Below are 24,934 nucleotides of genomic sequence, written 5' to 3'. Positions count from 1 at the left end.
GTCTTCCTAGAATGACAAATGATTACACAAATTTAATGGAATTTATGTCATTTAATTAAGAGATAATTAGGTTTAAATCATTTAGAAAAATAGTTTTTAAATGGAGACCGGTGGTATTTTAAAATTTATAAAAAAATCATTTTAATTCATAATAAAGTCATTTTAATTTATAAGAAAATACTTTTAATTCATAATAAAGTTTTTTCCCGATTTGAAGGGTATAAAATGGGCTTTGTAGAGGCTGCATGTTAGGTTTTAACTCATAGATTTTGGGCGGAACCCAAAATCTTGGAGTTAAAACCTAACATAAAGCCGTCAAAAAAGAAAAATAAAAGGACTTAATTAAAAATTCTAAATTACTACCGGTGTTAGAGCCAGTTTGGTATTGCTGTGTGAAAAAACAGCTGTGAGGTAAAACAGCTGTGAAGTAAAGTCAGCTGTAAAGTAAAGCAGCTGAGTGTTTGGTAAAGTATGTTTTCAAAAGTGCTGTGAGTGCAAAAAACAGTATCAAAGTGTTTGGTAAATGTTAATGTAAAAGTGATGTGACTGTGTATAATTACTAAAATAGACATGATGCTAAAAGTGTCTTTCACTTATTTGTTTGGTAAAAATAAAATGTGTTTTACTTGTTTTTTAAATTTTTAGCTACAAATTTTTATTAACATTAATTTTTCTAAGAACAACATTATTAAATAAGTATGTCTATTATTTTTTTAGGTATATTATAATTTTAATCGTGCAAATAAAATATCATAATTAATTATTACGATATAAAATATAACTAACAATGGACATATTTTTTAATTTAAAATAAACAAATTAAAACTATAGAAATCAATGAGGATATTATGAGTAAAATAAAATATTCATTGTTGATGTGATTCACTGCAGTTTTCAAAAGCGCCTAAAAACCTGCTTTCTGTTTTTGTTGTGGAGAGTTGAGAATTGTGGGAAAAAACAGTTTTTAATTTTTTTACCAAACACCAAAACTGTTGTAGGTGATTGAGAATTGTCATCCATAGCAGCTTTTGGGTCTTCCACCGCAATCTCAAACGGGGCCTTAGTCTAAAAAAGACTCATAAAATGAACTACACTCTAAATCTCCCTTTAATTAATATGATTTGAACTATCAACGGTCATTCAGGGTGGTTAAGCAATCAAAGTCAAGCTTTTTGTGGGTCCAAGATGAAGCATTAAAATAAGCCCATGCTAATTCATACTAAAGAGAGAAAGAGAGAAACTTTTGGTAATATGGATAAGAGATAGATTAAGAGATGACTTGACATCTAAAAAACAAAACATTTCTTAAAATTGAAAAAATTTCTATATGATAAGGCATAAAAACATAAATAATATGATATTATTAGATGGGATATAGCTCATACTTAATCCTATTATAGGGAAATTTTTTTCCATACAAAAAATATTGGTAAGTACCAAGACAAATCATTGCAATAAGTGGTTACATCAAAAAGAAAAATAAAGAATGCCAAATACAAATTTTCTAATATACATTAATTTAAACATCACTTATTTGGAGTTTAATTTAAAAAGTTGGACCTTTTGATTCTACTTGGAGTACTTTATTTGAAATTTAATAAACATCAATAAAATTTTCAAGCCTGAAGTAACATACATAGAGTGAAGTTGAGTTAGGAGCCCTATTTAAAGCTCAAAAATTCATGGCCGAGCGATTGTATTATTGGGCTCCCCTTAGAGCGCGCTGACTGTGTGATCTCTATAGTCTAATTAAGAGATACCTTTAAACAATTAGAAAAGCATTATTCGGGTGAAAGTTACACTGAGTCTAAGTTAATCATTTATATCTTCTTATTATTATGCTTTTTGTGATAATATTGTGCTTATATATATATATATATCTAAACTATATATATTATTTTATATTTTTATTTGTTTATCTTCTCAATAAAAACCCTAAATACTAAGTTCTAAATCAAAAAGATCAACTCTAAATTCAAGACAACATCACACGTTTTGGATACAAGTATCTATACAGAAAAGGTAAGCATATGATCATATTTCCTAAACTTCTTCCTAATTAAATATATAGTCAGCTTAAATTCATTAAAGACCCTTTTTAATTTGATTCTTTAAATATAAAAATTTTTTATATCACAGTTACCATATTACTAATCATATATCTGATGTGGGATCTGTGTGGAACCATAGTCTCATTTGGGATGTCTTATGAATTGGGGAGTTCAAAGATCTCTTGAACACCCCATCAAAGGGCAATTAGCATGTCAATTTTTTATTAGAAAAGCAATTAAGAGTACTACAAAACTACCATTCATGCAACAATACTGGATTTGGCAGTTGAGGGAAGTGTGGTTCTTAAAGGAGGGAGAGATCAGAGAGAGAGAGAGAGAATTCGATCTACTGCTACTTTTTATCTAGACAGACGAATATTCCAAAAATCCAACTTGATCTATTATCTATATGCAAAAATCATATTTAGAAAACATGCAAAGTACGTCAAGAATTACTCACATGTCATTGCTTGTATTGATTCTTCGTTATCTTCACGAAAATGTAGGCAAAATATGTAATAAGGCGTCAGATGACTTCTAAATAACTTGAAATCTGCTTCCAAGCTAATCAATGGGAGTAGAAGGCAAAGCTAATTAAGATCCCAACTGGGTCAACTCAAATTTATTGATCAAAGAAATTGGACAGAAAATTCCAGGAAATCAATGTGCATATATTCTCTCAAGTATATCTTAATGAACCACCACGTAGAAAAGCCATGTGCATACAAAAGTATTTTAATGAATTTTGAGCCTAATTAATAGAATTTAGATTTTCACCAATCAATAATGCTATTTGTCCCACATTTTTTTTCCCACATTTGTATCCCACATGATGTGTCATTACTTTACTGGAAGGGAATTTCCTTTTTCTTTTTTAAGTTTTATTTTTTAATTTGTAGTGTCCAATGTATGAATGCCATGTAAGATGGTATGCAATTGTGGTATAAAAATGTGGTAAGTGTAGCATTACTGTTTCACCAATGGTTACGATATTGATTTAGGACTAAAATCAAAATCCAATCCGAAAATATGTGATTAATGAATACTTGATCTTATTTAAGAATGAAAATCCCACTAATTAATTATACTAGCCATTTAAAGAATGAGAAATTTTATTCATACTCAACAATTTTCCTTTTTTACCTAACAAATTTTTTGACCGTGAATGGACTATTATGTCCCACGATGAAATGACCATTGAGGACAAATGATGTTAATTTAAATAAAATAAAAAAACCAATTTTCTTTCTATATCCAACAACCCTAACCCTTCATTAACCTCACTCTCAAAACCAACTCTAAACCATAAACAATTTTTGTACCCATATTATCCAAACAAGGTTTTTTAGACGAATGGAGAGTGAAATTGTTCCTTGGGAGCCTGGGGATGTGTGCATTTTTTTTCTGCAATTTTTAGTGCATATGACGCTCTAAAAAATTTCTGGTTTGTGTTATGTTCGATGGATTAGTACCGAACATGATAACAAATTTCGATGAGTGTCAACCAAATGAGGCAATCACAGAACAACATACTCTCATTCGGTTGGCATCCACCGAATAACTCACAAGTATTAAGAACCTTCTCACTGAATAGACATATGAAGAAAATATTTTTGGATTCATTTGGTGGAGTGGTATGAAAATACAAAACTAATTCGGTGGTTGTCTACCAAATATTGTCAACGTATTTGGCATATTAGTATCGAATGAATCTCTTCGACATGAATACCTATAAACCTCATTTACCCGCAAAAAACTCAAATTATTTTTTTAAAATTCATACAAAAACATCATATTTATCAACAAATATGAAAAATCAATCAAAAAAACTTAGAAAATGTGTTTGATTTATTTAATTGATAGAAAAATGGGAATATGTGGGGCTGCCATTGTTTGTTTGAAGAAGATATAAGGCTGAATGGTCGGTGGCAGTGGGTGGTTGCGCCGGCAGGGAGGGATAGCTCTGGCAGTGGCAGTGGGTTTGGCTTTAGAAGTTGGATATTTGGTGATGTGGGTATTGGTGTGAGAGTGATGTTAGGTATTGGGGTGAGAGTGATGTTGGGTAAGGAGAGAAATTCTAATGTTAGTGTATGTTTTACTAACATAAGAGTACAATAGGAAAGTAGGTTGGGTATAATGAGAAAATAAAGAAACATTAAAGTAAATATTAGGTGTAGTGAGAATGTTGAATAAGAAAAGAAAATTGTTGAAAATGAATATAATTTTTAAAGAAATTAGACAGATCCTGAATGAAAGCCATACAAAAATATTTGCAATATCCGGGCCAAAAAAATAAAAATAAAAATAAAAAGGTGTTGCCTTATGTCTTAATTATAAATTGCTAATCGTCAATGTCACTTGAAGTCAGGCGGCTCTGATTTCTTTAACCTCTCGAGGGAGGAAGAGTTGCGGCACCATCAATTTTGTCATTTACAATGTATATTAGAGTCAACTTTTGGATTATATATAAAATGATTAATTACAAATAACTTAATAAAATATTTCAAAATTATAAATAGATCAATGAACATTTTCTTAAATTCCAAAATAGTCACTATTGACCTATTTGTAATAAATGAAATTATACATTTTTACAAAAGAGGACATAACAAAAACTATAAATTACAACCACTGTCACTAACATCACTAACTAATGTATGAAAATTTCAATAAATTATAAAAAGGTCAATCAATGCTTACCCATCAATGATGTCAGTAATATATCATAATTTCAAAAATTACAAAAAGGTCAACAACTAATCAGAAGCTGACATATGTCCAAAGTAAAGGTCAAAAATAATTTTTTTTTCCCTTTTTTTTTTTTTTACAAGTAGTAATGTGTACCTTTTTTTTTTTTTTTTTTTTTTTTCATTTCTCCTCTTTTATTTACAAGTTACAGCAACGTATAACATATTAGACACTGTGTGACAGTTACTGATTCGAAATCAATAATTATGTGACATATATTGAAAATCAGAATCTATAAAAACCTAAACAGATACTTTCACACAAATACTGAAAATTAGTATTTGTAAAAACCTAAACAAATACTGTCACACAGATACTGAAACTGATAATGTCACACATATACTAAAACATATACTGTCACACATATACTGAAACAAATACTATAAATCTGTTACAGTATCCGTGTGATAGTGTTTGTTTCAGTAAATTGACAGTGTCTGTTTCAGTATCTGTGTGACCGTATCTGTTTTAGTATATATGTGACAGTGTCTATTTCAGTATTTATGTGACAGTGTTTGTTTCAGTATCAATGTGACATTGTTTGTTTCAGTATTAATGTCATACATATATTAAAACAAATACAATCACACATATACTGAAACAAATACTATAAATATGTTTCAGTATATATGTGACAGTGTCTATTTCAGTAAATTGACAGTGTCTGTTTTAGTATCTGTGTGACAGTGTCTGTTTCAGAATATGTGTGACAGTGTTTATTTCAATTATCAGTGTGACAGTGTCTGTTTCAGTATCAATGTGATAGTGGCTATTGTCATACTACCAAACACAGAGAGAAAAAGAGAGAAAAGAAAACTAATGGGCTAATGGGACCTTGGGCCCACGGTTGATCATCTCCTTGTACTGGTTCAACGACTCTGCCTCTGCAACCTCATTTCCTCGTTAAACTTGTTGATAAAAGCCTCCACTCGGCGATTCGTCTCGTCCTAACGAAGCTACGGTTCCTTCCTAAGTCGACTCAACTCGAGCGACTGACTCAATGGCGGCAGTGGCAAGTTCGCATTCTCGGTCCGCTCCTGCAGGGACGAATCCAGGATTCCAAAGTAGGATGTGCTAAGCTTAGATTATAAAAAAATTCGATGATATGAGTAAATTTTATTTAAAAAAAAAAAAAGATACACCAAATAAGGGGGACATAATGAGTCTATTACCCCTTAAAATGCATATCTATACATAGATAAAACTCACATAAAAACAAAAACAACAAAAGAACAATTACACATGCAATGCAAATACAATATATGACTACTTAAGTTGTGCCATACGTTTCTTCACCGAGTAAAAATCATTAATTATTGATTCATTACTGATACTGTTATCAAATTCTCTTTCAATGTGGATCATTAGACAATCAGCAAGAAACTTATCCTCCATCTTGTTTCGAAGTCGGTTCTTAATAAACTTCATAGATGAAAATGCTCGTTCAGTCGTTGAAGTAGAAACAGGAAGAGTCAATACCAAACAAATCAGTCTATGAATCAAGTGATAGTCTCTTGACAACCTAGCTTCAACTAATCGTTGACATAATTGAGAAATTGAATCAATATTTGAGAAATCTGGACGACGATCCATATCAGACTTATAAAACCCCAATTGTAGCTTCAAAGAATACAACTCAGATGTAGTGAAGTCTTCAGGATAAAATTTCTCTGCAAGATTACATATATCATCAACTTTAAATGAGTTGAAAGCATTACGAGGATCCAATGCTGAGCTAAGAGTAAGGAGTTCCACAGTTTGCTCTGAAAACCTACTATCCAACTCCATCAACTGAAAATCTATTAGAGCATTAAAATATCAACACGATAATAATGTCTAATTGTAATAGAATCTTTTTGTTGACAAGAATGACCTGTACCAGTCTTATAACGATCATCCATATCAGGCACTTCAATATCATGTTGTTCACAAAATGATACGACACTACTAATCAAATTATCCCAACCATCTTCTCTCAACTCTTGAAGTTGCAATTTTGTGCTTGGAACAAAATTCAAAGCACTTATAATGTCTTGAGATTTTCTCTGGAATGCTTGACAAAGAAAATCAGTGAATCCCATCACTTTATTCAACAAAAGTAAGCTAAACACAAATTCAAAAGATGTAATAGCAATATAAAGACTCTCAGCTTTTCCACGAAATTGTTGGCTTGGTCCATTATCACTGATATCCTGAAGAAGTGTTTTTATTGCACCAAATAACTCAATTAAACTTTGAATAGAACTAAAATGAGAGCCCCAACGAGTAGTCCCAGGTCGTTGCAAACTCCAAGTTTGATTAGCCCCTGTACCCGTTCCAAGCTTTCCGGCCTCCAACAAGTCTTCAACTTCAGTTTTTCAAGTTAATTTTAACTCAGATTGTCGCTTAGCAGAAGCACAAACAAAATTTACAACATTAGTCAACATTGAAAAAAATCTCCAAATAACCTTCACATTTTTAGCTGTACCATTTAAAGCTAATTGCAAATGATGAGCAAAACAATGTACATAATATGCATATGGACAATCTTGGAGAAATAATGCTTGTAATCCATTCCATGCACCACGCATATTGTTAGCACCATCATATCCTTGACCACACATATTTTCCACTTGAAGATTATATTTAGCAAGTACATTTGATATCCCATTTTTAAGAGTTAGAGCAGTAGTATCAAGAACGCTCACAATATCAAAAAACCGTTCTTGAATAAACCCATGACAATCAACAAATCTTAAAATAATAGCCATTTGTTCCTTACCAGATTCATCAAGTGCTTCATCAACGAGAATACAAAACTTTTTATCCCCGACTTCCTCAAGAATCTTATTCCTCACTTTAGTAGCAAAAATGTGCAATATCTCCTTCTGTATATCAGATGCAATATATTTGGCATTTCCAGGAGTATTATCTAAAACAACATTATCGATTTCAACATTACATCTTGCAAAAGCCTTAACCAATTCAATGAAATTTCCCTGATTGGTTGAGTCACTGGATTCATCATTACCTCTAAAAGCCAATCCCTGACTTGCTAACACCCTAACACTCTCTATTGTGGTGTTTAGCCGCAACAGATTCTGTTTTACTTGTTATGATGATTGTGCATTCATGACTGTGTCAATATGTCGAGATGGATTTCCTAAGCCACGCCAGTCTTGCATAGCAGGATGATGTGCTAAACAAACACTGTGAGCAAGGAAGTTACATTTTTGTCCACCAATCCTCTTCCAATTTATAAACCCATCAACAATAAATGCCTTGTGTAACTTTTCACTATAAAAAAGAAAGCATGGAAAACAAAATGCTCTATCCTTAGTAACCGAATATTCAAGCCAAGGAAATTGTGTGAACCAAACATATTGAAATCGACGAGATTGTACTCCATCCAAGTGGCTTGATACTCCCCTAATTTGGGTTGACATGGTCTAAGAAGCATGTATGCTCTTCGAATATTGTCACGTTCATTAACCGGCCGGATACTCACATATTTGACGACGTAATCCCGAATCACGTTCAAGAGAATTAGTATCTACTTCTTGATCATAGACGACTTTAGGAGACTCAACTCCTTGAGAAGCTATTGGAGACTTAGCTCTTTGAGAAGAGTCACAAGACACACCACTTGATGATTCATCATTTTTTTTTTTTAAGAAATGAAACATATTCTTTAATCTCTTCGGATTTCGATCATGATCCGACATTATAAAAGATAACCTATAAGTTATATATAGATATAAGGCATAAATTCAATTTAGACACATAACTATATAAGCTATTTCAACGGGGTCCATAAACTTTAAAATATTTCAAATATACACCCGATCTATTATCTAAATTGAAAAATGAATTTCTGTCCATTGATTCGTTGAGAGATCAGTTAAATGACAGCTTGGCTTTTGCTGACCGGGATTACTTGACGACGTGGTGCTATCTCAGCAAACATTTCATGCCAAATGAGCGACACGAGCCCACAATTTAATAATAATAGAGAGTGAGAGTTTGTAGGCCCATGTCAGGGGTTAGGTGGACCCGTGTCGCTCATTTCCCGCCCAACGAGCGACACAGGTCCACCTAACCCCTGACACGGGTCCACAAAGTCATCATCTCTTTCTCGTTCGTTGAACACAAGTGAGAGATTTATATTCGAATTTGGGGGAAACGTGATATTTTTTGGAGACTAAATGGTCAGGAGAGCGTTCGACGAGCGGGAAAGAGATGATGGGTGTGTGGGCCCGTGTCAAGTGGACATGTGTTGCTCATTTGGCGGGAAATGTATGCTGAGTTAGTGCCATGTCGCCAATTAATCTCCGTTAGAAAAAGCCAAGCTGACATTTAATTGATCTCTCAATAAATTGATGGACGGAATTTCATTTTTCAATTTACATAATAAATCAGGTGTATATTTGAAATATTTGAAAGTTCGTGGACCCCGTTGAAATAGCATATATAGTTATGTGTCTAAATTGAATTTATGCCTAGATATAATGAGCATAACATAACATGACAATTGGCAAAGAATAAATGCAGTGACTAATATTATATATTTCTATGGCTAAGAGAACAGTCCAAGATTTCAATCATCACAAAAACTATGCTTCAATATTAGATTTATAGAGACAAGAAATTTATTCCAACAAAGCACTACACCTCAATAGCTAGAACAAGTGAGGCACTCCACTAGATGACCAACAAAGCAAATCCTAAATACAATAATAAAAATAATCAAATCCTAATTTACTAATACATTAATCAAAATCAAGTCCTAATTTAATCATAAAATCCTTAATTTTAATCATATAAAATAATCAAATCCCTAATTTTAAATTTTGAGAATTAAAAAAAAAAAAAAAAAAAGAGGGACAAACAGTACCTAGGAACTTGAAGCTGAGTTGTAGAGACTAGAGAAGTATAGATTATTCACCAAAAATTTGGATTGGAAGATCGAAGATGTGGACGGTGGACCATGTGGTCCTGGAGAAAAGATGATTTGTCGAAGATGAAGGGGACAGTCGAACAAAGCTACAGAGGAGAGAGAGAGTGCTGAAGAGTAAAGTGATTAGTAGTGACTAGTGGAGATTTTGATTAGTGAGCTATAAGTGGGTTGGGGTTATTTGGGGGTGGGCTTAAGTGTGAAACTAAGCCTAGTTAAAAAAAAAAAAAAAAAAAATTCACATGGGCTACAGCCTAGGCAGCCCACAACGTGGACTCGTCTCTTTGCTCCTGGAACGTCTCAGACTTGTTCATCTTGGCTTTGGGAGGGGTGTTTTAGTCCATTCATTGCACGTGCATGTCCCAGGTGTCAGACTTCTTCAAGTGCCTCGTTAGCGACATTGAACGGCCGTCGGTTATCATCTTTCACGTTCTCTCCAGCATGTCGTTCCGCTTCGACACTCCTAACGACTTCCCTCCTGCAAATTCACTAATGTCAAATAGAGAGAGAGAGAGAGAAAGAGAGAGAGAGAGAAAAAAAAAAAACTGCAAAATGGGCTATGATTAAGGCTGTTAAGCAGCAAGAATCAGATTGTTAAATCTTCATTTTAGTGTTATTGTGGGTCAACATAACCATCAGTTGGGCCGCATTCTACTTCCACGGAAGATAAATAATAAATTAAGAACAATACTTGCGTTACCCTTTGGAGGTACCTCAAGGTCACCCAATCCCCTCAAATTTTAATTTTGGTAATGTTGGTGTATGATCAGAACTGTTCACTTTTTATATAGCATATTAAAGATATCTCTGCAAAAAATCAAATCAATCGGAAATCGTTTAATTATATAACTGTTGTTAATTAAATAGAAAAAATAGATGGTTTTCAATTAAAGAGTGATTTTTTTATCAAACCGTTGATTTTTTTTATTTAATTGACAACAGTTATATAACCAAACGATTTTTAATTGAGTTAATTTTTTGTAGAAAAGATTTATAATAAGTGATTTAAAAAATGAACGGTTCTGAACATGTGCTGACATTACCGAAATCAAAATTTGGAGAGTTAAGGTGACATTCAGATATTCCAAGGGGTGACCCAAGTATTGTTCATAAATTAATAAGTAAGAATCATATTAGAATTGTGTTGGTAAACAGATAATTTGTAGAATATGTACAAACCCAAGGTAAGTCAACATCTGTCGGAATACGTTTGCAGAAGCTTCCATAGTACTCTTGAACTTGAACTTGAATTGCCTACAATGATGAAAACAAAATTATCTTACTACTATAATCAATTTAGGAACAAAAATCAAATCTGATACATTAGTGGAGAAATAGGCTGGTCAATTAAATTACCTGGCTGCATCTAACATGCATCACCGCCTCAAAACCTTGGGGCCTTGTGACATTCCATCTAAGATCATTGATCATTGTAGAGCTTAATTTGCAGGATTGGAAAGAGCTGAGAAGGGGTAATAATAATAAACCTGAAAGATTGAGGAAAACATGGAACATTGTAGAGGCAGAGGCAAATTCGCTGAATCTCTACAAACATGGAACGATGGGCTGGGGGCAAAAGAATAAAACAAACTAAAAAAAATCAGTAATGGGCTGGGGTCCACAGAATTATTGATCAAAATATAATTTTTTAAATTATGTGATTGAATAAAATGAGATAACAAATTATGCATTAAATTTTTTGTAATTTATAAATTATTTATTAACTTATTTATAATTTGCTATTTATAAAATCGGAAAACTTCTTTGATGGCCCTTCGGTTATAGACCATGAGCTATCTGAGCCCCAAGAAAAAAAAAAATAAAAAAAAAGGTTTTATCCCTTTGAATTATCAAATGTTATAATGTTGGGATTATCGTTAATTCCATCTAAATTTCTATCAAATTTGTAGATTAGAGAAATGAATTTAAAGAAGAGGGCTGCTATTTGCACACACTCTTTTTTCTTTTTGCACACCCCATCTGAAAAAAAAAAACACTCAAAGAAAAAGACCACTTTGGCCCTCCCCTCACCCATACACCCACACACCCCATTCCCATCTCCCCCCGTACACACCCCATCTTTTTGCACACACCGGCGCAGCACCACCCCCTGCATGCGCCACCCTCCTGCACCACCCTCTCATTCTCTCTCTCCTCATCTCTCTCTCCTCCCTGCTGCACTACCCTCTCATTCTCTCTCTCCTCCTTGCTGCACCACCCTCCCCGCGCCCACCACCATGCCAAGCTCACACAGCCACGCCCACCACCATGCCAAGCTCGCACAGCCCCAACGCCCGACCACGCCGCCGACGCCCGACCTCGCTCTGCCCAGCTCGCACGACCACGCCGCAGTCCCTGCCAAAAGGATGAGCTTCGCAGGCCGTTCGGCAGTCATCCGCCGAAACCTGCGGGTTCGTTCGGCAGCCATCCGTCGAAACCGGCGATTTCCTTCGGCAGCCACCCACCGAACCTTCGGCAGCCACATGTTTCTTCTTCACCGTCAACCTTGGCCGCCGCCCACACGCTGCTACACCTCTGCCCGCAGCACCTTGTCTTCCACCTCGAAGCCCAGAACCAGCCACCATTAAAAAAAAAATATATGCAGTTTGGCAGACCGGTGCCGAACCGGGCTGTTTGGTTCGGTAGTCATCCGCCGAATATAACAGGATTGTTCGGCGGATGAGTGCCGAACGAAACAGCCCAGTTCGGCACTGGTCCGCCGAACCTGCTGAACTGAATTTTTTTTTTAATGGTGTTCGGAGGGTGGTGCTGCTGCGGAAGAAGAGAGAGAGATAGGAGGGTGGTGCTGCGGGGAGGAGAGAGAGAGAGAGAGGTCGGTGCTGCGAGGAGGAAAGAGAAAGGGAAGTGGTCGGTGAGGGAAGGAGAAAAGGAGGGAGGTGGTCGGGGGTGAGGGAGGGGGAGGGGCTGTGTGTTTTTTTTTTTTTTGGTATGGTTGATGGGGTGTGGTGGGTGAAGGGGTGTGTTGTGAGAAATTTTGTGAAATGTATAAAATAGGGGTATTAGGGTAATTGGAGGGGTGTGTTAAAGAGAAATTTTAAATTTTGGGAGAAGATAGGGAGTGTGTAGGAGAACAGTGTGTGCAAAAAGAAAAAAAATGGTGTGCAAATAGCAGCACTCTTAAAGAAAAAGAATTAAGGGTCGGCCTCGTGTTGCAAGTTGCAACATTTTGAAAGTTGAAGGAGATAAAAACATATATAATTTCTTTATTTCCCTCTTTTTTCTTCCTTTTTTTTTTTGTAGATTTCTCTCTTCCTTTTTTTTTTTTTTTATGAACTTGAGGATCAGCTTAACTGCAACTTTTCTTATGTACGAGATTGCTGGAATCTATCTGCCTCGTAAAATGTTTGGTCTCACCACTAATGGATGCTTCTGCTGGTCAATGGAGAGATGCAATTAATATTGTCATTTGATAGCATATTTTTTTTAATAAAATAAAAATTAATTAATTATTTTAGACATTGAAACTATGACAAATTTGATGATTAAATACTTAATCCTTAAAACTGTATTAAAAATTTTTGATGATTAATATATTTAATTATTGAGGAAATTTCACAAATGGTCCACTTATTATTCACTGTGTCCCTTTTTGATCCACGATTTTTTTTTTGGTGATATCTTTGTCCACGAACTAGCAAACCTTTGCTCCTGTGGTCTATTCCGTCAAATTACACCAAAGAGTTGTCAAATTTGGTCAAGTGGGCGCACAAGGAGGGGCAAAATGGTGATTTCACATCCCTTATGCAACTTTCTCTCATGTCCCCACCACCGGTCCTCACCGTCGACCCCCTGCCCTCCTCCTCTGCCATCACCTCTCTTCCCCCGTTGTCACCTCATTCCCCTTTGCTGCCGCCGCTCTCTCTCTCTCACTCACACACACACACACAAACTCTCTCCCTCTCTCTTTATGTTTCTCTCTACTGGGCGCGAACATCGCCGGACCTAAGGGGTGCCAGCAGCTTTGTCAGCTTTCGATCTGGAGGTCGGTTAAGCCGTCAACACCCCTTGTGTTCGGTGGAGTTCACGCCTAGTAGAGAGAGAGAGAAAGTTGTAGAGGGGAGAGGAGGGGACATGAAATCACCATTTTGCCCTTCCATGTGCGCCCCACGTGACCAAATTTAACGTCCTTTTGGGGTATTTTGAAAGAATGGACCATAGTGGCAAACATCAGCTGGTTCGTGGACGAAGATGGCACCAAAAAAAAAAATCATGGACCAACATGTGACAAAGTAAATAATAAGTAGACCATTTGTGAAATTTCATCCTAAATATTTTAAAAATTAAAATAATATAGTTCATTCTGATCATGAGCTAAACATAGGATATTGTTATTTTGATTATCCAGCTTTTTAATCTGACACAACACCAAACATAGAACTTACGTAGTCCAGCTTACTCCAGTCCATCACAATACCTAACAAAACAATCTAGTATAACAAATAGGCCCTTGGATCTTTGCTAAGTGCCCATCCTTATAAGGATGAGGTGTTAGACAGAACAGATGGTCAGACCATGTGTAAGGAATTTATTGGCCAAATCGGTGGTTTTACCCATAAACATATACATACTAAAGTTTTACACCCATAGGGTAATATATTAGGTACTAATTAACAACAAATATCAACATGCAATATTATTATATTTGTACTATTAGTATTAAGGTATACTATTATATAGTACTAGTACAAATTATTACAATTAACAGTTCAGTATATTCGAATTTTACGTATATATTTAAATTAAAAGTGTATATTTTGTATTATCTAAGTAGTAGTGTCATAAAATTAAAAGATAATTAGGCTTAGATTTTTTACAAAAATAGTTTTTAGACAAAGATTAGCGGTGTTTTTGAATTCATAATAAAATTCTTTTAATTTTTAATAAACTCCTTAGGCTAATTGCTACATCAGCATTTTTAAATTTTTTTCCTAAAAATTTGAGTTTGTCAATCTCCAAATTACCCTTCCTTAATTTTTAAGATCAAACGGTTAAATAATTTAATGAATCTAGGTTTAGTCTGTTTAGATAGCAATTTTGCCTTTAGTAGCATTTTGGGAGTTTCTCGTTTGGGCTCATTGTATTTTATTTGTTGGGCCTTCCTTTGGGCTTTGATGAATGCTTTTTCCGACCTGAGAAAAAAGAAAAAAGAACAAAAAAGAAACGTTTGCGTCCAAACGAATTTGTAAAATTCCAAAATTCAAACTCATTTAGAAACGATCCCGCCCGGCACTGCAAGCTTCGTCAATCCGTAATCGCCGACCGGTCAGAGGTAAATACTGAAACACACCTCTTCCCCCCCTCCCCCCCCCCCCTCCCCTTCCCAAAAAAAAAAAAAACCCTAATTTGTCTTAGTTTTATGCCTCCAATCCTCTAAATTGCACTCATCGATCATTTCTGCAACTTCGTCTTTTCTTATAAGAATCATTTCTGCAACTTTGAACTGACATTCAGTGCTTAGAACTGGGGTTTTTTTTTTCTCTTAATTGTTGACTATGAAAATTGGGTTGCTTGGAATTTTGGATAATAACATACTCTGGTTGTTGTATCACGCAGTAAATTGGCATTTTTAAAAATTTACTGAAAAATTTGACAATTGTGCGTATGTGTGTGAAATTTATAGTTGATTGGATCATTAGAGCATTTGTTTCTTGTTGGATATGATAGCAGCGAGCCCATTTAATGTATTTGTGAGACAAATTTTTACCAGTTCATATGGCCAGAAAAAGAGCTAAGAAAACTGTAAAACAAGTTGCCTCGTCTCCGGTGACCGATTTGAACGCCGCCGAGGAGGCAAAAGAGCCTCAGAATGAGAAGCAAGAAGCTCAATTCACGGACCCAGATGGTATAATTTCACTTTGCACATCTTTTACTTCATTGTGTCTACTGACAGAGTTGTAATTTACATGTTCATTTTTTTGTATATGCTCTGTTTGTTTATTGTTCTGTGAGAAAATGTTAGTAGTTTTAATAAGGTTTCCACTTTGATGGGGAACTCTGCTTCTGACTTTCCATCAGAAAAGAATGACAGTACATGCTTTTAGTAGTTTTGATAAGTTCTGATTTTCTAGTCTCCTATTTATAGACTTCTGTCTGAAATCTAGCTTCTATAAGCAACTTTTTGTGCATTTGAGTTGATTATATGCTAGATTCAAATTTCATTTAATTGGGGTTTTGTAGTAGAGCTTTGAAAATTACCAGCTGTGGTGACAAAATGCTTCTATCATTTGTTTCTTTTCTGCAGTTGTGCGGCAATTTTCTGCCATTAAGGCTATTCGTGATGTGGAGATTGAACATCTGCTGACTGAATTGCGTTTGCTTCGCTCATATTTCAAGGAGGATCAGCTGGAAACCCCTGTATCGCAATTTTTTAACGAAAACTTTCTGAATCTGTCAATTGTAAGAAATGAAGAAAATGGACAGATTAAAGAAGTGCAATGGATTGATAAAGATGACAATGTATCCATGAATGATGGAAGAGATTTACATGAGACTCTTCTTCATCGTTTGTCCATGGCATATTCTGGTTGCTCAGCAGCAATCCCATCTTTGGGTGGCTTTGAGTTTTCTAGTAAAGCAGGTATTAGAAAATTCTGATCTTTTGACATGGAGAACTAAAATTTGAGGAATGAGTTTGTACCTGGCCTTCAATGTTCTTGCATTGCCTATATCTCACATGATTGAGTTGATTGATGGCAGATAAAACAAGCCTTCTGGGCGCTGAAAATCTGCAGATCAGGGACTTCGTAAGTTCTCTTGTTATTTATGTTCCTTTATGAATTTAAGGGGTTTTCAGACATGTCTAACTAGAAAATCAAAATGTTCAAATACACTTTGATATGCTTGTGTTACACTTGCATGCAATAAATTTATAGTAGCATGTTTAAAGTACCATTAAAGACCTCTTGGTATTAGAAAGCTCTTCACTTTCATGTAGTACATAGAGAAAGACAGACAGACACACACACACACACACGCTCACCCTTAGACACTTACACACATTTTTTAATATAAATATTATACATACATACATACATACATACATACATACATACATCCATTCATATATATATATATATATATACATATACATACACATATTTACCTTACTGAAATTTCTGCTGTAGGTTTTAGAGGAGCCATTTGATACTCAGATGCTAGGGAAGCAAGATAATCTCCAAACTCCTGGGGTTTGTAGCTTCTTGATTGATTTTGAATATTTATTTTTTATTGAGCTGCTCTTCATTTGATTATGACAATTTGTCTAGTTCTGTTGATAGCTTTTAGTTAGTATCCAATTTCTTTTGCCATACCTTGGAACAAGTAAAAGGCCTAAACGGCTTACTGAAGTGCATGAGTTCCAGAAGTATAAATGCTATTACTATCAATCTTTAGGACCTCAAAGAAGTGTTAAGCTGATTTGCTAGTAGTAATAAAAACTACAAGTAACCCTTGTTGCTTCAGTGAACTTACATGAATAAGGAAGATTATGCTGTAAGCCCATCTAAAGTGCCGAAGAGTCTAAAGTTCTGGGATTAAGTTCCTGTAAAATAAAAGTGAAGGAAAATGATCTGTAAAGGGGAAAACCGGAAAAGATTATTGTAATGAACTTCTAGTGAGTTTAATTTTATTGGGAAAATAAAAAATTATTAGGAAAGCTTTCTAGATGTTGAGTTGTGACAAGAGTATGTGTCAATTAGTACTTAGCTTGATTTCCACATATGGTTGTTAAGTGTCCTAAAACTATGTGATCTTGTGCTGTTGGGTATACTATTGAGCAAAGAGGGCATTTGGATGGCTGCTACTTTGAGTAGGTGTCCATGTGATTTAATTAACTCTGGTTTCTGCTGCAGGTTAGTAGTCAGAGGCTGTCTATTGGTATGACACCCAAAACGTTAAGGCTCCCAAAGCCTGGGGAGATGCTGTTATCTGTCCATGGCTCACCCCTCGGTGTTTACAAAGAAGACAACATGGAAGCCATATATGGTATGAATCCCTTTCTCTGAGTATCTGTAACCCTTGTTTATGATATCAACAGTACATCTGGTTCATGTTGGCCATTTTATTAAGAAGTGGATATTATTTGGGGGTTTGAATTTCCAATTTATGTTTCTTCTTTCTGGGACATTATGGCACATGTACCCTTTCAGATATGAAATGAATTGACTAATATTATGTACTTGAGGGAATAATATGTCCCTTAAATCAAATTTTTTCATCTGTTCTAATTTCTGGACTGATGGGCAGAGTCGGACGAGGGATGACTGGCTTCAAATCGCTCAAGTAGTCAATCATGATTCAAGAGTATGCATGACTTTTCAATTCCAGGTTCCTTTATTTTTCTTTTAGCATTGTACTAAGAATCACTGTAATGCCTGAAATCACCTTGTATTTAATGCACTGACACATTTGGCATTAGATTTAAGTGAAAGATATTCTAGCATTTTCCTTGTATGCAATATCTTATGTGATTTTCTTTATTTGCTTTAGTGGTTCTCAATAGCATTGGTGGTACTGTAATTAGCCAACTTCAGGGGCGTGGCTTTCTCTCTGAATATGGACGTTGATTTAAACCAGAGGATAGTGACAGATTACTCAGAGTTCTGTTCTCAGTTTAATGCTACCCAGCAATATACCTTTGTTTTGATTTGTGCTTCTCATTAATTTAGGTATAGGCACTTTGAGATTTGCCACAAATGCCAAATGTCATTCATTACTCGGTTTAACAAATCAATTCAACTTTTGGCTGATTTAATCTTTTTGTAGCATTTACCATCTTTTTAGGTGCCACATTACGACTTTCGATCCTCTCTCTGTTTTGTATCCTTAAATTTTAATTTTAATGGTCCCTTAAAAATCTAAGGGTTCTCCCATTTACTCTAGAGTTTAGTGATTATACTAAAGACACATTATAACCTTTGGATTTTTTATGAACTATTTGAATGCAAAGTTAAAGATAATAAGATAACTAGCTAAGGAGTGGTGTTGTAAAACCACTCTTCTTGCCATCAAGAATCTTAACCTTCCTCTCGTCCTTCTAGTGCCTTCTGCTTTTTTGGTCGAAATTAGTGCCTTCTGTTTGAATTAAGACCACGTTGCACTATGAAGATATCAAGTTTCATGTAGGCTCTAAATAAATTAGACACCCATACATATGTAAGATACAAATCTATATGATAATTGCATGTCATCCACTTTTTAATTGATCTCCTTACAACACAACCTTTACTCTTCCCACACATCACTTGTGTGTATTGTGGGTAAAGCAAATTAAACACTATTTTGTCAAACAGGTGGTATAAACAAGTGCAGTTGAGTGAGTTCAGTTTTGCTTTTTGGATAAAAAAAAAGTAATGTTGTAATGATATTTATATCATCTCAATCGACTATCTTGTATATCATATCTCTAAATAGGGGTGAAACTTGTATAAATAAGTTTCATGTCGATTGAAGAAATGATATACAAGATGGTTTGTTGAGATTGGTGGTGGAGACCAAGGGAACAGGCCCCACCCCCCATTTTGTTTTTTCCTTTTTTTTTTGTACAATCAACATATATATCATATTAATATTTATACTCAAATCCTTAAATTTTCTCATCTTTCTATTGTTGTATTTTCTCTCTTTCTATTCGATTTTCTTTCTTTTTATTGTTTATTCAAGTGAATATAGTGGTATAGCTTGAATTCTTCTATACTATTTATTATAATTACTTTTTATAGTGGTTCTATTAGTTTGATATTTTGGGTAAAGAGGATAATTGTTTAGTGTTCTTAATGAAGTACATTTACTATATAAGTTAAATAAACGAAATTGTAGGAGGTGCCCCTACTGGTTGAGATTTCTGACTCCAGCATTGGTTGAGATATAAGACTTAGTGGATGTTGTCATAAGGAAAGTAGTGTGTTCTGCTCTGCCGGCTAAATATACTCCAATTATTGGATCTTCTATTCATCCAAATTTAATCAATTCAGTATCAAAATATAACACAAAGAAACAAAGAATACGGCATTTTTCATAAAAGTTTTTCCTCGATATCCACTTCAAGTTTAGTTAACATCAGTAGCTTCAGACAATACATTCAGAAGCAACCAAAATTTACTTCTCATACATATCTATCAGAATGTGGGAGTGGGACCATTTATTTATGAACTGTCTTGTTATTCAGAAATTAAATCATCAATATAAATCAGTTAGACAACCAGGCATTGAACCTAACTAAGAGTGATGTCTTTTATTTCGTCTTCAGTCCTTTCGATATTCAGAGAAATGCTTGGCTCCATCCACACATATATTAGAGATAGAACTTGCTGCTCGCATCAATGCATGTCAATATTTGACAAAGAAGAAAAACAAGTCATTAAAATTGCAACTACAACTTTTAGTTAGGTGAACAAAAGTTAAATTAATTGCAACTACAACAAGTCATTAAAACAAGTCATTAAAATTGCAAGTACAACCTATATTTAAATTAATTTAGGTGTACTCTCACTTCTTTAATTAGGTGAACAAAATTTGGTAACCCTAATAGTACTATTATTGATAACAATTTCTGTAGTGACGGCCCAAGTGCTGCTATAAATATTTGAAGTGCAAAGAGCACTTAAATTAACTACTCAAACCATTTGAGCACACCTTATAAGCTTTGTAGAGTGAGCCATGGGTTGGATTTGGGCGATTGGGTTGCTTGCAATTGTTTTTATACTACAAGCATGGATATCCAAAAGCAAGAACAAGAAGAAGAGATTACCTCCTGGTCCAATTGGGTTTCCGATTTTCGGAAACCTCCACATGTTAGGGGAGTTCCCTCACCGGGATCTGCATCGATTAGCCCAAAAACACGGCGACATCATGTACATGCGCTTAGGCCTTATGCCTGTCATTGTTGTCTCATCCCCTCAAGCTGCAGAGCTTTTTCTTAAAACACATGACCTTGTTTTTGCAAGCAGGCCACCTCATGAAGCTGCAATGCACATCTCTTATGGACAAAGGAACTTGTCTTTCGGCGAATATGGCTCTTATTGGCGAACAATTCGCAAGATGTGCACTCTCGAATTGCTTAGCAGCCACAAAATCAATTCATTCAAGTCCATGAGGAAAGAAGAGGTTGATCTCTTCACTGAGTTCCTTCGAGAGGCTGCTCGTGATCGTGTTACTGTTGATCTGAGTGCCAAGATTTCATCTCTCAGTGCAGACATGAGCTGCCAGATGGTGTTTGGGAAGAAGTACATGGATGAAGAATTTAACGAGAAGGGTTTCAAGGCTGTGATCCAAGAGGGCATGCATTTAGCAGCCACTCCTAACTTGGGTGATTACATTCCCATTATTGCTCCACTTGACCTCCAGGGGTTAACTAAGCGGATGAAGGGTGTCAGCAAGGTGTTTGATGATTTTTTTGAGAAGATCATTGATGAGCATCTTCAACCTAGGGATGAAGAAAGGACTAGGGACTTTGTTGATGTCATGTTAGGCTTCATGGGATCTGCAGAATCTGAGTACCGAATCGAACGCGCCAATATCAAAGCCATAATTTTGGTAATTATCAATGGAACTTACACTGGTACAAGCAGGGTGACCAAATAATTGCATTAGTGAAATTAACCTTACATTTTACTTGTATGTGTCCATATTTTTGCTTTGTTAGCATGATATATATTAATGTTAGCTCATTTTTTAATAGTTTAAGATTTTGGGGTCTAGTACTGATGTCTAACATGATTGCAGGAGGTTCATTTCTCTTTCTTTCCACCTGTATAATGGGTTGCACATGAGGAATGGTCTTAATTTGATATATATACACTATTAGCTCATTCCTAAACAACTTAATTAAGATTTTAGGGTTCAATAGTGCTTGTCTGGCATGTCATTCAGTTATGCTCCACTTAAATCCTTAAGTACCTATTGGGATTTTTCATGCATTTCTATTTGTGATATATGTGCAATCCTCTAATCCTGCCACATATCTAACAATCCATTAATTTGGCCTTCTGCAAAATAATTTCCTTGCAGGACATGCTGGCGGGGGCAATGGACACTTCAGCAACAGCAATTGAGTGGGCACTCTCCGAACTCATCAAGCACCCAAGGGTAATGAAGAAAGTCCAGAAAGAGTTAAAAAATGTAGTGGGCATGGAGAGGATGGTGGATGAATCAGACTTGGAGAAGTTGGAGTACTTGGACATGGTAGTCAAGGAAACAATGAGGCTACATCCAGTGGCACCATTGTTGATCCCCCATGCAGCCATTGACGACTGCAATGTCAATGGCTTCTACATACCCCGAAAATCGCGTGTTATCATAAACGTATGGGCAGTTATGAGAGACCCAAGTGCTTGGACTGATGCGGATAAGTTCATACCAGAAAGGTTTGTTGGTAGTAACATAGATTATCGTGGACGAGACTTTCAATTTCTTCCATTTGGCTCCGGTCGGAGAGGTTGCCCGGGAATGCAATTAGGGCTAAAAGTGGTGCAGCTTGTGGTGGCACAACTTGTGCATTGTTTTGATTGGGAGCTTCCAAACAATATGTTGCCAAATGAGTTAGACATGACAGAAGAATTTGGTCTAACAGTTCCAAGGGCCAAGCATCTGCTGGCGATTCCTACATATCGCCTTCACCAATGATAATGTGTCTGTATAATGTCTATTTTACTACTGTGTTAATTAGAATATAAAATAATTGTTGGCCTACAAACTAATTATCCATCATGTGATCATAATATATAGTGCTAAAATATAGCAATCCTTTGAACGAAACGTCTCTCTCGCTCCTGTGGATATATATAGGCTTCATGGCCAACCCCGTTAAATTAATCCATGGTTTTCTTGTGTGATGCTTTAATACTTAGTACTTTATTCTTCACTTCCTCACAATTAATGGAGCTCTTCTGTTTTTCTAGTCTGATGATTCTTCTTGTATTATTCTTTTGCTTTCTTCGCACAATTAGAAAATATAATAATCTTGTAGAAGATGACTTGTGGCGGAGTAACGACACGGAGCTATGATGTGTCCCACAAGCATAGAGAAACAAACATTGCATTAGATTGCTTAGCCAAGCTGGGCCTTAGTAGTGATATATTTGGGCCGCTTCTTTAATTGTTTGTTAACTTTCCTACTACCTGATTGGCTGGTGTTGCCAGACCCAGATCTGCTGTTGCTTATTTCTTGAGATTTCACCCCCACTATATCGAAAAAGAAAAAAACCACTTACGAGAAGGAGAAAGAAGAAAAAAAAACATGTAAGAACAATCATTAATATAAAAAATCATAAACCCTAAATTTATAAATCCATCTTTCACCTATATTATAGCATATGGATTAGTAACGCAATATTGCGGTGTTACGATCACACATATTTATTAATTTATATTTTTTTAATAAAATAATATGAGAAGAAGATTCAAACTCAAAATCTCTTGAGTATAGGCAAGGAGTAAAATTTTGGTTTAGAGGAAATTTTTGATGGAAGTTTCGACAAAAATTTTCGCGGAAATTTCGATTTCGACAAAATTAAACAAAAAAGAAGGAAATTGCTATCAAAATACGAAAAATTTTGAATGAAACTTGACTATATGCTTATTTAATATATTATCTACTACATTGATAAAAAACATTGAAGAAACCAAATTATATAATAGATTTCATGTGATATAAGGTGAATATAATGCGCGCTGAAGGCAAATACTGTTAAAAAAATAGGTTACTAATTAATAATTATATAAATAATACCTCTAATTTATTTATATTACAATATTAAATCATGAATTAAATAAGTATTCAATACCACATAGAGTTTCTAGCAGGTTCAAAATTTCCACCGTCTTCAGTATCATCATGTCCAAAGTAGGTAAACTACGAAGAATAATCACGCCAAGATACATCTCTAGCATAACTTTGCATATAATTCTCAACATGTCAACCGTATGGATCAGGTGGTGGTATTTATAGTGGGATTTGCCCATAGCCATACTTATTTGAAGAGCTACTGCCAGACTCACTTAAGTAAAAGGGCGAGTCAACCCAAATTTAAACCCAAAATCATATTAAACATTTAAATCTTCCCCAAATATACACAATCACAAGAAATATTTGAATACCTATCTATTTGTAAATATACACAAATTACAATCACAGTCGATCAATAACTATTTCCAAATTCTAAATAAGTATTAAAAAAATTTTAGACAAAAAAAAAACTATTTCCAAATTTAAACAATTAAACCCAAACAATTAAACAATTAAACACTTGAATCAAGTAATCAACCAGAAAAAAGAAAATCTAATAAATATTAGATATTTTTTAATATATTATAAATAAATATGAGATACTTAGATAGTGAAATGGGAAGATATCGAATCATTTATTGCCCAATGCCTATAGCCTACTTATCTCTGTAAAAAAAAAAAATCATTTATTGCCTGCTGTGTAAAGTTGGAAGAAGTTTAAACCCACAAGTCCACAACACAAGGCCACAATAAGTATTTGACAGATTTGGGTATTTGGGTACAAGGTTGAAGGTACCTGCTAGGTGCGCCGTGCGCGCAGGGGGAGGAGGCAGGGGGTCACGCCGTCATGTTGGAGGTAGCTGGGTGCGAGCAGGGGGAGAAGAAAGAGAGAGAAAACCGAGAGAGAAGACAAAGAAAGAAGTTGCGCAGGAGGAGAAGACAGAGAGAGAGAGAGATCTGAGAGATGGAATGGAAAATGGGGATGAGACTTGAGAGATTTGAGTTAGCCCACGAAAACACAACGTGCGGGGGGTTCAAAATTTCGCCGAAATATTAACGAAAAGTAATGGATATGTTATAAAATTTCAAAACCCCAAAAAAACGAAATATTTCGGCGAAATTTTCAAAATTTCACTCCTTGAGTATATGAGTAAATAATTTCAATCACTAAAACTATAAACTTAACACATACCGTTTAATTGTTTTCAATCATTTCAATTTCAGGTTGTCTCTTTGTGTATACAAGTACCTTTTTTGTCTCTTTAAAAAGAGGAAGAGAAGGAGGAAAATGGGACACATAAACATGCAGACAGTTGTGCGGCAACAATAAAATGATGTACTCAAGCAAAAAACACATAGAAATGATGTAAATGTGGATGATGACTAGATATATTTGCTCTTTGTTCTTTTCCTCTTAGTCTCGTACTGCGTTTTTGAGGATGCTTAAAAAGCGTCCTC

General features: G+C 35.1%; 2 protein-coding genes and 1 pseudogene across 5 annotated transcripts; 2 read left to right on the top strand and 1 right to left on the bottom strand.

Moving 5' to 3' along the window:
• Positions 1-6,065: 6,065 nt before the first annotated feature.
• Positions 6,066-11,163, bottom strand: LOC147283954 (uncharacterized; annotated as a pseudogene).
• A 3,751-nt stretch (positions 11,164-14,914) lies between these two features.
• LOC147283953 (translation initiation factor) lies at positions 14,915-18,525 on the top strand. 4 transcript variants are annotated; one of them, XR_015122407.1, is made up of 8 exons: positions 14,915-15,022; positions 15,461-15,595; positions 15,995-16,330; positions 16,450-16,496; positions 16,878-16,940; positions 17,604-17,736; positions 17,998-18,078; positions 18,241-18,523. XR_015122407.1 is itself a non-coding variant. In XM_086245030.1 (8 exons), the coding sequence occupies exons 2-7, from the start codon at positions 15,466-15,468 to the stop codon at positions 18,012-18,014; spliced, it is 726 nt and encodes a 241-aa protein (XP_086101156.1). In that variant the 5' UTR covers positions 14,915-15,022; positions 15,461-15,465; the 3' UTR covers positions 18,015-18,054; positions 18,241-18,522. The 4 variants fall into 4 exon arrangements, 3 of the variants coding, with proteins under 3 accessions (XP_086101156.1, XP_086101155.1, XP_086101157.1); XM_086245030.1 differs by having other exon boundaries at positions 17,998-18,054; positions 18,241-18,522; XM_086245029.1 differs by having other exon boundaries at positions 17,998-18,525.
• A 1,884-nt stretch (positions 18,526-20,409) lies between these two features.
• Positions 20,410-22,460, top strand: LOC147283952 (cytochrome P450 71AU50-like). Its single transcript, XM_086244419.1, has 2 exons — positions 20,410-21,285; positions 21,760-22,460. The coding sequence occupies exons 1-2, from the start codon at positions 20,410-20,412 to the stop codon at positions 22,372-22,374; spliced, it is 1,491 nt and encodes a 496-aa protein (XP_086100545.1). The 3' UTR covers positions 22,375-22,460.
• Positions 22,461-24,934: the final 2,474 nt, after the last annotated feature.

The sequence above is a fragment of the Dryas octopetala genome, chromosome 5, assembly GCF_963921425.1.
Source record: "Dryas octopetala chromosome 5, drDryOcto1.1, whole genome shotgun sequence".
Taxonomy (NCBI): Eukaryota; Viridiplantae; Streptophyta; class Magnoliopsida; order Rosales; family Rosaceae; genus Dryas; species Dryas octopetala.
The sequence above is the reverse complement of the archived record's forward strand: the minus strand, read 5'-3'. Positions and strand labels throughout refer to the sequence as shown.